The sequence below is a fragment of the Molossus molossus genome, unplaced genomic scaffold (genome assembly GCF_014108415.1).
Source record: "Molossus molossus isolate mMolMol1 unplaced genomic scaffold, mMolMol1.p scaffold_m16_p_13, whole genome shotgun sequence".
Taxonomy (NCBI): Eukaryota; Metazoa; Chordata; class Mammalia; order Chiroptera; family Molossidae; genus Molossus; species Molossus molossus.
The window spans coordinates 27942921-27955043 of NW_023425348.1; the positions used below are offsets into that span (position 1 = coordinate 27942921).

Here is a 12123-nt window from a genome sequence, read left to right on the forward strand (position 1 = left end):
GGCCGAACCTTTTCATTTGACAGAGGCTGTCGTCTGTACTTCAAAGCCCAGTGGCAAAAGTAAGATAATTATAGAAGTGATTCAAGAAATATCTATCCCTCTGTAATCTCAATTATACAGAGATTTCGGGAAAAGTATTATTTGTCCTAAATTATCTAAATAATTATCTCAATTATCCATTTTCTTTTGGATGTAGAGATACGGTTTTATGGTGTTAATTACTAAAATTTATGTAGGAGCATTCTTTTCATTGTAAGATCAATAAAATGAAGAGATTGAAAGGAAAGACTACATTATGAAGTAAAGTACTTTTGCTTTAAATCATCTTTATGTCTGACACGTTCTTCTAGAATACAGCTAGCTATTCAAATACTTCATAAAACCACCTTGCATAAAATGCTAAGTATATCAATTTAATAGCCATCTTAAAAATTATTTCAATTATCTTTTTTGTGGGCCCGATTCCAAGGCCTCTGTCTCCTTTTGCCAGAAGGGCAGGATCTGATCGCTCTGTTGGGGAAAACTGTAACCACTTGAGATGTGAGTCAACTGTTGGCAGAGTTTTCGCAGCTGTCTGGTGGCACGTCCTCTCCTGGCCCTGCGTTCAGGCTGCAGAATCATGTCCTCAGCATGGACAGGACCCCTTCACAACCGTGCTCACTTACCTGCTTCCAGCCTCACCTTCCAACACGCCACACAATGCTCCTGTTCTGGGGATACTCATTTCCTGGCCTAGAATTGTTCAGCCTGCAATGTTCTGCTTTTTATGAGTAACACCATGATACAGAATTTTCTCAACCTACTTCACTTCTGGATGAGTCTTCCATGACAAGGGAACCTGAGTGAGAGGCTCCCTATGACACACCTGACTTTGTGGTTTTTTAGAAACTTTTAATTTATTAACTAGACTTGAAGCAAATTTAATGATTAATGTTTGTGATTACTAACATTTTTCCAGTACATAACTTTTAAAACCATAAATTCACTTGTAAGTATGTATCTGAAATAGAGATAAAACTCCACTTCTTAAAAAAAAAAGGATTTGTCATTAAAATTCATTATATAGTAATAGCTCTGGATACCACTACTCCAAATTAGCTTGTAAATTAGTTTAAGCTTCAAAACTCTCACTTTAAAAAATGTTTAAATATTCAACACATCCTCATCCAGTTCAATGACATTTCATTCATAATTTTTTTTTTTAGATGCCAAATTACTGTGTTATTGGAAAGCAAACCCTTTGGAATATCCTTTTTTTGTTGTTAATTCTCACCCGAGGATATTTTTTCCATTGATTTTCTAGAGAGAGTGGAAGGGGAGGATGGGGGAGGGGAGAGAGAAAGAAAGAGAAACATTGATGTGAGCGAGACACATTGATTGGTTGCCTCGATGCATCACATTTTCAGTGGATGAGCATGAAAAACATATCATTTCTAACAGGAGTGAAAAACAACAAAAACTGAGTTGCTTCTGAGTGGATCCATGATTATTTTCATAATGTATTCTACAAATCGTTTTTAGTCAAAAGCAAGAAGTGGCTAGAAATTAGACTGTAGGCTTTAAAATGTTGTGGAACATAATCTTCCTATATTTTTACCTAAAAGCTTTTTCCTTCCTCAAATAGTTTAATAAGACCTTTCTGCTCTAGCCATTGATATGTACATTTAACTTACGTATTTTTGAATTTTTTTAATGCCTAACAAATACATATCTGGCTGTTACTGTTTGATGTTGCTGAGCTGTGCCCCGAGGAGAAGAAAGGAAATGTCATCGTCCACTTGCTCAATGTAATGGGTATGTGCTTTGCAGGCTGACCACCGGCCAGCTGTGTCCTTGCCTCTGACGACTCTGTCCCCAGTGACTCTTACATGGTAATGATTTATTCCGAACATTTGAAATGCGGTTCCTGTTAAAAACCAGGTCGCTGGAGAACACTGAAATCAGACAAGGCATTAAAACAAGTGTAATGAAGTTTGCAACAATGAGAGTGGCAGGACACAGGCTCTCAGCGGGACGACTGGTCACTCTGCTGATTAAGATGATCTCGTGCTGAGCCCCTTGCCGCTCAGCCTGTTCCTGCGCCCCTGGCCTGGTTTTCCTTGGAACCTTTCACACGGCCCATGCTGCTCCGCAGAGAAAAAGGGGCCTTCCAAACAATAGAATACTTAAAAAAATAATAATAAAAGGTAGAGGAACTGTCTTTTTATTTAACTAACAACGCCTGATACTTTCATCCAAGGCTTTTGAAGTTATTTCCAACAAGCAAGGGTAGGAAACAATATTCTGCACCTGGTGGGCGCCTGGCCGGCCCGACGACTGGCACAGGGAGACGCGTTATGAAACCTTCAGGGCCTGCTTCCCTCTTACCTGAGAAAACTGCTCACCTGGGTCGTGATCTCACCCCTGCAGGAATGAATCCTCCGAGTAGGGAAACACTTTGCAAAGGGTTTATTCTATATCAGCAAATAGATTCTTACACCCAAATCAAGATTAGACCCCGTTAGACAGATTTTCAGGGACAGTGGCAGTTACCCTGGGCGCAGTCACCGGAGACCCGGCCCACGACTCTCAGGGACCTCTCCGTCCTCCCACACTGCTTCCCGCCCCCCGCCCCCCCCCCCCAGCTCCCCACCACCAGAGCTTCTGTCGGGTAGCAGCTAGTCTCCCCTCGTTCCCTCCTTCCGCCACTGGAAGAGGGGTTACTCATTTACCATTTTTGAGTGGTTGCTGTTTCCTGCGTCGGATCAGGATATACCCTCATCCACGCAGGGCTGAGGCAGTGACAGCAGGGCAGAGCTGTGCGACCTCCCCAAGACACAGAACAGGCATGTTTTATTTTTTATCCTTACCCGAGGACTTTTTTTTTTTTTTTTTTTTTTTTTTTGCATTCATCCTCAGATAGAGCAGGAGGGAGAGAGGGAGGAAGAGAGAGAGAGAGAAACATCGATGTGAGAGAGACACATCGAGTGGCTGCCACCCACACAACCCCAACCGGCGGGACAAACTGCAACCGACGTAGTGCCCTTAGCGGGAACTGAACTCTGGTCCGCAGGCCGACGCCCTAACCTCTGAGCCAAACCCGCCAGGGCGACAGGCATGTTTTAGTATGCCCCTTGGATTTACGTTCTTGAAAACCTGTACCGCCCTCCCCCCCCCCCCCATCTTTGAGGAAATGTCAGACCCAGCCATTTATCTGTCTATCAAAAGATACATTTTAAGGCACTGTGAGCCATGGGAGAAGTTTTAATATTATAAAACTAACAATTTTGTTACTAATAATATCTATAATAATGGTTAACATCTATGGAACTGCTATATTTGTTTCACATGAAACGAGATGTTTTCTTCTATCATCTTCACAAAAACCTTATAATTATTATCTTTTCAGATGGGAAGCTGAAGGTTACAAAGGTGGGATACATTCCCCAAGATTGCAAATATTCTTTTATATCAAGTAGTATGTAAGGTTTTCATGCTAAGTATGCTAAGCTTCTGAGCAAAAGTTGTATAGAAGTTGGGCCTGGACCTATTAATTCACGTTTCTTGGCACTACAGAATGCTAATAAATCTGATATCGAACAAGTTTGGGGAATGTTCCACACCATCTCCCTTCTTGGATACTCAGTATACATCAGCATATTAATGACTGAGAGATCCTGTAGAAAGAAACTTGTTTATTTTACTGAGCATTTTCCAAGTTTAGGAAAGCAGTGAAAAGCCCCCAGAGACAGTTTTGACTCCATAAACATTTTATTAAAGTGGAATAAATTAGTCTAATTTTATGGGTTATGTTTACTTAAATTTTGAACGAAGACATTTTAAAGAGCATGGGGATAATGCAGACAGCAGATAATGAATTTCCATATGCTTCTCTTCACTCAGAGAAAACCCCTTACAACCGCAGATTCCTTCCCCATGAACAACCGGTGGTTTGTTGCTAATGCGGGTGTCGATATACAGTGTGTTGAAGTTAAGTCAGAACTGAGCACGAAATTCCTATATTTTCTATTTTGTTTGAACAATATATGTACCATTATAATCGAGTTTTTCTATTCTTTTGACATAAAAAGTAAGATTATATATTTGTATGCTTTGTATGCCTTATCAGCTAATGAGAAGGGTCTGAAGTGCTTAAAATGTACTGTAACACTATCCATTTCACTTACATTTTGACAACACAGGATTTCATATAAAATAATGTATCTGTCCTACTGTATTATCACTATACAATAAAATTTAAACTGAAGAGACAATGTGTAAAGTTATCATCTGAATTGTTTAAAGATAAATTTCAATGAAATGTTTATACATTGATATCCATATATAATGCAGTCAGCATACCTGTACTCATTTTTTTCCATTGTTACTTGGTTTTGATAGGTGTACCGTCCCAGTTCTTCGTGGGTGTTGTGGTTCGCCCATGCTGGTTTTCCGTTGGCGTGAAGTTTTGCAAGATCATTTCGCAGCCTTTCATTTTCATACTCCAGTTTGTTAAGAGATGTATACCTTGAATGTTCCCTGTTAGTGCAGTCCATACTCTAGAGAATAAAATAAACCGTCACTGAAAAAAATTATTTCTTGTAAGTAATACATATTTTCTGTGTGTCTGGACCCGTTGGAAAGACCCCTTCATTTAAGTCAAGCGACGTGGCTCTATTCTTATGTGCCTCCTCAGTGCCGTTCCCCACCCTCACCTCCTCATGACACACATGTGAGTGACAGCTGCCACTGAACACACTGCCGTGGAAGCCACGCATGCACTGCTGGCCAAGCTCCAACACAGGAAAAGGCTCACACTCATGCACCGCACTCTGTGTCTAGAGCAGGTTGGCCAGATTTAAGAGTTTTTGTGTTTATAGGGTATGCCTTCTAGTGTTGATTAATAATAGAACCAGAATTAACATAGATTGCAATTTGAAATACTTTTTTTCTGATTAAAATAATACTTGTCATTATAGAAAATCCTATATTGATTCCCCATTGTTGGGTGATGCAACAAATTCTATCGTAAAGCCATAGAGACTGGGGTTTGATTCTGGACCGTCCTAAATCAATGGTCTAACAGGTGGGGTTTGTCTGTACCACACAGTTCTGAGCAATGAAGCTTCAGGATAAAGTTTTACTAGCTGGTACCGGCTACCCAATGTTAATGTGTCTTCAGAAGACACTAAGAAACATGTTTAAATCACAAAATGAGAGGTTTTGAGCAAGAGAAAAAAAAGACTTCTGATGTTTGAATTAAATGCTGGAAGAAGTTTTCTAGAGAGACTCTAAACTTATTATAAAGTTTTAAATTCTCACATGAAAATGCTTTAATGACTCTATATAGTCCTTTCTAATCTTATGATTTACATATCTGTGAATTGTGTAGTTGCTGACAAAACAATAGTTCTCTGCTGCCAGAGGGTAATATTTTAGCACACACAGTGTACCATGTATGGGATATCTTTTTGAGGCTCCAAATTCCTAGGGTTAAAAGCTTGTTAAGACTATAGGTGAGTATGGCTTAGAACTTTCATTTTCAAGTTTCTAAATGTAAGGCTTCCTACATCTTAGGCATTAAAATTCAATGTATATTAACATTTACCTATTTGTTTTATATTTTAGTTTCAAAAGATAAGCCTTTCTACTATATTTTCTGTTTACTGCCTAGTGTATTATAGAAGTTTATAAATCTATAGAAAGGTCTCACTTTTGAATGAGAGGACACACTCCAGGAGGGCAAACTCCCCCAAAACAACACAGAAAGGGTTATATGCTTATATGTCTATTGACTGTGGTGCCCTTTGGAAAAGAAGGACCATTGACGGCATTTCTCTGTTTTTTAAGGCCTTGCCTGTAGTATGTCTCAACAATTGCTCGTCTGAGTCACCAGTGTAGATGAAAGAGTAACCTGAGTCTGCTTTAAGAGAGGAAGGGTAGTTTGTTCTAAAATTAGAGTAGATTTACAATAAAAATAAAGAAGGCAGAGTTTTCTAACATTTTGCCTTTCATAAGGAAAATATTCATCAGAGCAGATCTGGTTGGAAAAGGTCATGGAAAAGACTCAGAGTTTTACTCCTAAAAAAATACTATTCAAAATGTATAATTCTTGATGGTCTGCTGCTCCATTATAATTTTTATTCAAGTTTTTTCTTATAAAATTCGATTTTATCTGTGATTCTTTTTGGCCCAGTGTTAAAGTATTTAAGAATAATAGTAATGATTTATTAAAAAGCCCATGATTTCTAAATGTACCATAATTAAATGTGTTGTGAGCATGACCTGGAAGAATTACACAGCTAATGCATTTACATGATTTATATTTAAAAGCATATTCCATTTTCTTTGACAACAATTTTTTTTAGCTCTCTCATTTCATGTTTTTCTTAAATACTTATCTAGCAATTTCAGGAACATATCCTCTGCCAGATGGACATCATGTGAAAATAGACATTGATTAAATTCTACCTCTGTATTTCTGATGGGTTAATTTATAAGGCCCCTTATCTCAATTTTTTTCTTGACAATTTTAAGGTTCCATAGTTTTAATTCATTTTTTTTTATTCTTGAAATGGCAAAACATCTCATACCATTTACTTGGCCACACTAGCATTAGGCCAGTTGAATTAATAAAGTATCTGAATAACAGTATTTTGTATGTGCACTCACTGTTTTAAATTCATGAATGTTCAACAGTAGAGGTTAGGTTAACAAAGTATTTCTACAGGACTGGCTTTAATCATGTTTTGTGGTTAGTATGCTGATTTTCAGTATGTAAATGGTTGTTTTAGATGCTTGTGAGGGTACTAAACTTTTACTCTATTATTTTATTTAGTAAACTTTATGACTAGTGAAAGGCAAACTAGTCTTTAAAATTACCCCAAATTCAGAGTTCTGATTAAATCTGATTTTATGACACTTTCTTTAAATGAAAGAAAATTTAATAAATATAAATACAGGTCTAAGTAAATATGGATTCACAAATATTACTATGATAGACTTGATTCTTTGTTAACTGCCCAGGAATAAAGCTAAGCCCCTCCCTTTTCTCCATGCAGTTCAGTTTTTGCACAAATTCGAAGACTCCCACTGAGACCTGAGGAGAACTTACATACCGGGTGGCCAGTCCCATCAGTGCATCCTCCAGAGGAAAGGGGAGCTCACAGCCCCCAGCATGCACTGGGCAATGCTGCGTGGCCTGCTGTTCTGCCACTGGAGGGTGCCTGTTAAAATTCTTTTCCTGCTACAAACATGGGGGTACATATATTCTTTCTGATTGGTGTTTCAGGCTTCTTAGGATATATTCCTAGAAGTGGGATCACTGGGTCAAATGGAAGTTCAATTTTTAATTTTTTGAGGTAACACCATATTGTTTTCCATAGCGGCTGCACCAGTCTGCATTCCCACCAGCAGTGTACTAGAGTCCCCCTTTTCTCCACACCCTCGCCAACACTTGTTGTTTGATGATTTGTTGAACATAACAGTCTGAGGAATGGGGTAGTCCCAGAGACGTGGAAGTGGGGTACAGACTGACAACCCAGAAGAGGGGGTGGTGGGGGAGAGATAAACCACAGAACTTATATGCATGTATGCATGAACAATGGACATGGACAACAAAGCTGGGGACAGGGCAGGGAGGGAGGGGGAGTGGGGAATCAGTGGGGGAAAAAGGAGAAACATCTGTAACAAAAATTAATTAATAGGAAAAAAAACATAATGGTGCTCAATAAATATTTGATGATCAAAAAATAATAATAAAAATAAAGTCTTAGGTGGTTCTACTATCACCAAGATCTTTAGTCCCCCCCCCCCCAAATTCTTTCCCTAAGTATAAATTAGCAGGGAGCTTCACAGTCAGTCAAGTAGAAAAGTTCTCAAAGCTCTAGCTATTTACAAATGATTTACCTTAATATCAGTAACTTCACATGTCTAGAAAGGAAAAAAAAAATTGGTATCTTAATATTATCCAAATACCACATATTTTAAAAGACCCAAAAGTAATGATGTAAATATTTTGTTTCTTGCCTGATGTGAAACTTCAGCACCAATGACTTAATTCTGTATTTACTTATCCATTCCAATTATGTCCGAAGGAATTAATCAATTATCTAACTAATTAATTAAACACATAACAGTTTTTCTCATGAAATCTTTAAACTGGGTGCTAAATAAATGACATAATAGATTGTAAACTCTTACACAGCAAAGAATTATGCTAAACTCTTTTTTTTATTTAATACACACTTGAGATTTTTCTTTTTGGGGAGTAGCCTATTGCAATTATCAAAGTCAATTCTAAATCTTCACATGCAAAAAAATAGAAAGCAGTTATAAAGTAAACTTCTTTTATGAATTATAATCATAAAGTATATACGACTAAGTACTATTTTAATAAATATCACACTGAGGGCCACACATCAATGGTTTTCCATTTTATGATACCAATTAACCCATCTTTAAACACATATATAGTATATATGTATGTGCTAAGTGCTACAGAAGTAATCAAATATGAAAAAGAGACCTTCCCTTCATGAAAAATACAATAAAAAAATCAAGTAGTTTAAACTAACATGTATGAAAAAAGTGAATAATATAAAGTATAATTGTGTGTTAAATTTATGTTGCACCAAGTGGGAATTTAAATGCTGTTAAATGAATGAATAGCAACAACTATTTGGACTGAGATCACGCAGGAAGTGAAATAAAACAAGGCTTTGCCAACCTTTTCAATGATATTAACAATGGTTTCCATAGTGAATTATTCATGCCTCTTAGACTACAGGTGAGATTCATAAATCCACAAATATTTATTGAGCCCTACTATATATATATATACCAAATCTTGTATGAAGAAAAAGTACAAAATATAATCCATTTTTCTAAAGAATTATATGACTAATGAGATAAAAATACATATACATATACATATATAAAAAGAAAAAAAAGACAATTCAAAACTTGGTGCTAAATTTTTATAGCTAGGAGTGTTAAAGAAAGTCAAAGAATGGAGAAATAAATGGGACTTAGAGTAGTTGGAGACAAATTCATGGAGAAGATAAAATGTAATCTAGGTTTATAAATCCAAAAGCCAATACTTTTAAATACTAATAAATTAAATAATCCCCTTGTGTGTCAGACTTAAAAAATAAAAGAGTGAGAGACCTAAACTATACAAGCTGAGGAAAGAGAAAGGAACAGAAACACAGAATGTAGGAAATATGAAAAGAATTATAAGATATTACTACCTTTGATAACAAGAAAACAAATTGGAATGCATAAAGATTTCCCAGAAAAATAGAAGTTACAAAAATAAATAAGAAGGACATTTGAATATACTAAGTACCATAAAAGAGAAAGAATGCCCAGCCACTGTAGCTCAGTGGATTGAGCGTCGTCCCATAGACTGGGAGGTCCCGGTTCGATTCTTGATCAGGGCACATGCCTGGGTTGTGGGCTCAATCCCCGGTAGGGTGTGTACAGGAGGCAGCCAACTGATGTTTCTATCTCTCTTTCCCTTCCTCTCTCTCTAAAAAAGTAAAAAATATATTTAAAAAAAAAGACAGAATGCAAAGGTAATTGAACATTTACTTCATTGAAACTTCAATGTCCAGATGGTTTCCTAGCTAAATTCTTTCTAACTTTTGAAGAACTGATAGTTTTAATATTATTTAGACTCTTTTAGCCTACTCATAAAGATGGAAAGCTCCCAATTTATATGATAAAGCCAGGATAATGTCAAAACAAGTAGGAAAAAAAGAGAACTGTGTACCAATATCATTTATACATACAGATTTTAATTTCTAAATAAAATATTATCACATAGAATCCAGTAATATATCAAAATTGTTAGAATATGGCTGTTACGGGTTGAATCTTCCCCCTTCCAAAAGATATGTTGACATCCTACCTCAGAATGTGACCTTATTCGGAAATAGGATCTTTGCAGAGGCAATCAAGTGAAAAGATGTCATTAGGGTAAACCCTAATCTAATATAATGTGTGTTCTATAAAAAAAAAGGAAATTTGAATACAAAGGCAGTTATGCAAGGAAGGAAGATACGACGAAATGGAAAGAAGATAGCCACCTGAAGACAGAGATACAGGGAGAATGCCCTGTCAAGGCAGAGGACTGGAGAGATGCATCCTAAGCCAAAGATTGCCGGCAAATCACTGGAAGCTATAGGGAGGCAAGGAAGACTGTCCCCTGCAGGTTTCAGAGGGGGCATGGTCCTGTTGACACCTTTGGACTTCTAGCTTCCAGACTGTGCAGTAAGTTGGAAGCCACCCAGTTTATGGTAGTTTGTCGTAGCAACCCTAGCTATTGAATACAGTGACCAAGAGGGTTTACTCCAGGAACTTAAAGGTGGATCAATGTTAGGAAATATCAGCCAACCATAGTCTATTACATATCAATGAGTTAATGAATAAAAACCACATGATGTCATATATACTGAAAAGGCATTTAATAAAAATTAGCAGTGCCCTGGCCTGTTTGGCTCAGTGCTTAGAGCATCGGCCTGTGAACCAGAGAGTTGTGGGTTTGATTTCAGTCAAGGGCAAGTACCTCAGTGGTGGTTTGATCCCCGGCCCTGGTCAGGGTCGCGCAGGAGGCAACCAATCAATGTGTCTCTCTCACATTGATGTTTCCCTCCCTCTCTTTCTCTCCCTCCCTCCCTCCCCCTGTCCCACCCTCCCTTCCACTCTATCTGAAAATCAATGGAAAAATATCCTCAGGTGAGGATTAAAAACAACAGCAACAAAAAACTAGCAGCAAATATTAACTCTAAATAAATAGGGATAGAAAGATATAATAAAGACCATATAAATCAAGAACAAATATTATCCTAAACAGTAAAACACTAAAACAATTTCATCTAAAATTAGGAATTGGATAAATTTGTCAGTAATCACTATTATTTAATAGTCTCTTGGAGAATATTATTATTTAATATTCTCTTGCAATATGATCAAAATAACTGATATGAACAATAGAAAAGAGATAAAACTTTTTGTTGATACAACTGTATATATCTCAAAAAATTTCAGAATCTTAAATAAAATGTCTACTACAATTAACAGATAATTTGGCTTTTTTTTTTCTATGTTAGCAATTAGTTGTTACATATGGAAAAAGAAGAATTTTCCACTTACAACAGTGACAAGAATTATAAACTACTTGGGAATACATTTAAAATAAAGGCACAGAACCTATACAAAGAAAATTGTAACATCTTATTGAAGAGCATAAAATAAAAAATGAATAAATGGAAAGCCATGTCATATTCTTGGATGGGAAATATACTATCATAAAAATACCAATTCTCTCAAAATTAATGTATAAAGTTAATTCCAAATGGAATCCAACAGGAAATTACCAGGAGAGACTAGATACATTGAACTTCACATTGATATAAAAATTTAAATTGGGTTCCTGTTTTCTGTCACATGCAAAATTACAATTCAAATGGATTAAAGACTTAGATGAAAAATGTAGAAATCTTAGAATAAACACTAAAAATCATATATACTGTCTAGCCATTGGAAGAAACCTTGTTATTTAAGGGAAGAAATTCAGAAGTTATAAACAAAAAGATATACATGTTTGACAAATAGGAGTTTAAAACTTTTTGTATGGCAAGAGGATTTGCAAATAAAATTACAAAAAAATAAATTTAGAAAAGTGCTGTTATACTTTGACAAGAAAAGACAGCCCCACAGAAAAATGAGCAAAGAATATAACTAGTTCACAGTACATTGCCAAATAAATAATAATAAAAAAAAATGCACACTGTGGTTGGGGAAATGCAAATTAAAGTACTATTGAGCAATCACTTTTCTTCACCCAGCAGACTGACAAAAATTTAAAAGAGCTATAACATATACTGCTGGAAAGGATGAAAGAAAAAGGTAAAAATACGATTTGACAACAAATGTTTTAAAATTAAGACATACATTTTTTGAATGCAATTTAATATTTATAGAGTTATTCCAAGATACATGCATAAAGATGTTTTTTACCGTATTGTTTATCTATGCAAAAACCCAGAAACAGTTGAATTAATTATGACTGAGTTAATTCTGAAGAATAATTGAATAAATTTTGATACATTCCCATTACAGGATATTATTAAGTCATTA

The 12123-nt window shown here is 36.2% G+C and overlaps 1 protein-coding gene across 1 annotated transcript in view; it reads right to left on the reverse strand.

Annotated features, from left to right (window-relative positions):
- DEUP1 (deuterosome assembly protein 1) overlaps positions 1-12123 on the reverse strand; it is an 86372-nt gene that overhangs the window by 8489 nt on the left and 65760 nt on the right. Inside the window, exon 11 of the mRNA XM_036259743.1 lies at positions 4342-4538. Within this exon, the coding sequence (XP_036115636.1) occupies positions 4342-4538 (197 nt within the window). The remainder of the gene's footprint in view (positions 1-4341; positions 4539-12123) is intronic.